This window comes from Ananas comosus, unplaced genomic scaffold (assembly GCF_001540865.1).
Source record: "Ananas comosus cultivar F153 unplaced genomic scaffold, ASM154086v1, whole genome shotgun sequence".
NCBI classification, from domain to species: domain Eukaryota; kingdom Viridiplantae; phylum Streptophyta; class Magnoliopsida; order Poales; family Bromeliaceae; genus Ananas; species Ananas comosus.
In genome coordinates, this window is record NW_017890669.1 from 13,342 (window position 1) to 17,388 (window position 4,047).

Here is a 4,047-nt window from a genome sequence, read left to right on the forward strand (position 1 = left end):
CAGTGCTACAATAGCAACAAGAAAAATACGAAAGATTGTTAAATCACTGTTTATAATTTGACACTCCCGAACAAGCAGGTACAACACATATCAATTCTGAATCTGTAAGAGTACAGTGAATACAATGGATGCTGATTTCATGTGGGCGGTGCTCTTCCACCGTGCTGAAATTGATGTTCCTGCGGGATTTCCTTTTCCTGCAACTGTTTAAAAGGTTAATAGGATCAATTTAAAGCCAAGAATACAATACGCATATATAGATTGTATCAAGACTTTGTCAATACCTGTTGCAAATGAGTCGGGTGTGGCATGTGCGTCCGAGCGGCCGGATTCTGATTTGAAGATTGAGGACTAATATCCACTCTATGAGGATACATGATAGGATCTGATGATACAGATATATTTTTGGGGCCCCACGTTGTCTGATATTAAAAGAAAGAAAATTTAAACCTATTATTTGTATATAGATAAAATTGTATTAAAAAACCGTCCATAAGAAATATAATTTCTATTAGTGTTACGATAATGGCTGGGCCGGTGTGTACACCGATCCCATAAGGTAAGTCACTTGGCGACGAATTGTTAATCTTAGGACTTTGTAGATGAACCTGTTTTAATAAACCAATTGGTTTTGTAGAATAAGAGATCCAGAATTTTAAAAACAAATAGTCAAATCAAACTATATCGAATATTAGAAAAAAAATCTAGATATAGTAATGCATAAAATATTTACACTCTGTTGGGAGGAGGTCGAGTGAGATGATGAGAGACGATTATAGATAGAACATTCACCATTATATATCCTGTCCCCACAATGTTGCCGAACCTGTTAAAATATATCATGAATAATTATCAATCATTGTCGTCTATTGTATATTAGAATCCAACAAAAAAATTGATTGAGGTAGGTCAAGATATACCTATTGCTTATTGCCTTTCATCTTCAACCGTCGTACAACTTTATCGGTCATTGACTCTTTTCTTTTGCTTGGCGGGCGGCCTTTACTGCGAACTGGTAGCGGGCTTAGAACTCTCCGGTCATTACTTCTATCATCCGACGCACCATTCGAAGGTGTTGCCGCAATCGGCGAATATTCAATATCATTGCTCCCCTTGGATGATGAAGTGTATTCCAATTTGGTCTTCAAATCTCGCAACGTACGTAATGCAACTTCACATTTCTCATCGGACTCAGCAGCTATGTCTGCAATGTCATACATATTACTACATACTACTTCGTATCGATAAATTTCAGCGGTGCTCCCTAAGTTCTTATGCCATGTCTTCACGCGGGTATACCTCCGTCTGACATCCTTCCTCCAACGTGTTAATATGTACGAATTTGGGACAATCATCAACTTCCTATGAACTAGGACGGCAATTGAATGTCGACATAAAATACCTTTATACTCAAATAGACGGCAAATACAACTTACTAGAGAGGTACCTTCATCAAAATATACTGTGAAGGGTACATCTTTACCTCCGTCGCCATACTCATTTACTTGATAAGAATACACACTGCCCGTCGAAGACAATAAGGAGGTCTCACAATGCAATAATTCCTTCAACTCTGCCTGAAATTCTCTAAATTTCGTAATCGTGTATACATCTTGAAATTGCTTCTCAAATGCATAACGGCTGATACACGGGATGACTGAGCTGAATGATTTGTAGTCTAATTCTGCTTCTTTTTCAGCTTTATTTTTTATTGCGCTTTCATATTGCTCAACGAATTGTTTTAATGAAGTTTTCGAGTTCACATACCCATCAAAAAATGCATTCATACTTTCGCTACGCTGTGTTGTGGACATTCCAGCCCAAAATGTATCCTTCACATAAGCTGGTATCCACTTATGTCTTTCCTCGTACAGGCCTGACAACCACTGATTATTTTCAAGTGCATAACAAGCTATCATTCTCTTCCATTTTTCCTCAAATTCAATTTCTGTCAGTGATTCATAAATAGCATCCATCATCACGCTCTTCATCGAATGATATTCGCCATAGCTTCTTAGCTTTTCCGGTATCTTTTTTGTTATGTGCCATAAGCACCATCGATGCCGAGTATTAGGAAAGACACGTGCGATAGCATTTTGCATCGCTTTATCTTGATCTGTGATTATTGCTTTGGGGGCACGCTCGGACATGCATGACAACCAATTCCGAAAGAGCCATACAAACGATTCTGTATCTTTAGTGGAGAGTAGGCCGCATCCCAACAAGATCGACTGTCCATGATGGTTAACACCAACGAAAGGGGCAAATGGCATATCGTACTTATTTGTTAGATATGTCGAGTCAAAAGTAATTACATCTCCGAAACATTCATACGCCGTTCTACTCCGAGCATCTGCCCAAAAGACATTGCGAAGCCGAGAATCATCGTCTAGATCTATAGAATAAAAAAAGTTTCCATTTCTCTCTTGCATTTCTCTAAAATAATTACAAATTGCCTCGCCGTCACCTTCACCAAGTCGTAGCCGACAGACTTTTTCAATATAATTACGAGCATCCTTCTCTCCAAATATTAAGTTTTCATACCCACCAGCTTCAACAGCAATAGAATTAAAATTTTTGTTCAATCTGATTCCAGCACGATCATTAAGATCAAGCCGCCTCTTGATNTGCACTTACGTCTTTCCTCGTACAGGCCTGACAACCATTCATTATTTTGAAGTCCGTAACAAGCAATCATTCTCTTCCATTTTTTCTCAAATTCAATTTCTGTTAGTGATTCATAAATAGCATCTATCATAATGCTCTTAATCGAATGATATTCGCCATAGTTTCTTAGCTTCTCTGGTATCTTTTTTGTAATGTGCCATAAGCACCATCGATGCCGAGTATCAGGAAAGACACGTGCGATAGCATTTTGCATCGCTTTATCTTGATTTGTGATTATTGCTTTGGGGGCACGCTCGGACATGCATGACAACCAATTCCGAAAGAGGCATACAAACGATTCTGTATCTTCAGTGGAGAGTATGCCGCATCCCAACAAGATCGAATGTCCATGATGGTTAACACCAACGAAAGGGGCAAATGGCATATCGTATTTATTTGTTAGATATGTCGAGTCGAAAGTAATTACATCTCCGAAACATTCATACGCCGCTCTACTCCGAGCATCTGCCCAAAAGACATTGCGAAGCCGAGAATTATCGTCTAGATCTATGGCATAAAAAAAAAGTTTCCATTTCTCTCTTACATGTCTCTAAAATAATTACAAATTGCCTCGCCGTCACCTTCACCAAGTCGTAGCCGACGGACTTTTTCAATATAATTACGAGCATCATTCTCTCCAAATGTTAAGTTTTCATACCCACCAGCTTCAACAGCAATAGAATTAAAATTTTTGTTCAATCTGATTCCAGTACGATCATTAAGATCAAGCCGCCTTTTGATGCTCGGATCTATAACTCGATTGCAGGAAAAAAATCGAGACTTATAAGGACTTAGGATGTGATTATGCTCAAGTACAATTTTACTTATTACACAAGATGAATCCACATTTATTACAACATTTATCCTCGTAAGACAGTTCGTCTTCACCACCGATGGACGAGGACGAAGATTCGTCACAGTCCGATGCATTTTTCCATGACGAGAGCATGCGATCATTACATACGTAGCCTTGCCATCAGTCATTTTAGTTGTCCTCTTTACAACTCCAAATCCTAATTCTTGTGCGTTATGCTTATAGAAATTAAAAACGGCTTCAAAATTGATAAAAGACATTCCAATTTCTTGTGCCAAAATATTTACGTCTCTGACCTCACTGTTTCTTTCTTCATCCATCGTAAAAATGTTCAATTCAAATAATCAGTCAACTCAGAAATTTAACAAAATTGCTCACCTGTAAGACATCACATGCAGTCGAAATACACAATTGGAATAATGGTGACCGGGTAAACTATTTATCAAAATCAATACATCTAAATTAATAATGTATACCCCACATTCTACTATGCCCTAAAACTGAATCATTGTGGCATAACAAAATAATACAAGTATTTTATTATAAGCACATCCTAAACGTTTTAG

The 4,047-nt window shown here is 37.9% G+C and overlaps 1 protein-coding gene across 1 annotated transcript; it reads right to left on the reverse strand.

Annotated features, from left to right (window-relative positions):
• Positions 1-854: 854 nt before the first annotated feature.
• Positions 855-3,801, reverse strand: LOC109704057 (protein FAR-RED IMPAIRED RESPONSE 1-like). Its single transcript, XM_020224791.1, has 2 exons — positions 3,249-3,801; positions 855-2,467 (listed from the first exon to the last, which is right to left on the reverse strand). Exons 1-2 carry the CDS (start codon positions 3,799-3,801, stop codon positions 921-923), a joined length of 2,100 nt encoding a protein of 699 aa, XP_020080380.1. The 3' UTR covers positions 855-920.
• Positions 3,802-4,047: the final 246 nt, after the last annotated feature.

Excerpts from the sequence above, each read along its gene's own strand:
- LOC109704057 (XM_020224791.1), bottom strand. The coding sequence starts at position 3,801 with ATGGATGAAGAAAGAAACAGTGAGGTCAGAGACGTAAATATTTTGGCA. Across the intron at positions 2,468-3,248 it reads TCGGCTACGACTTGGTGAAG|GTGACGGCGAGGCAATTTGT; the intron begins GTGACGGCGAGG and ends GACTTGGTGAAG.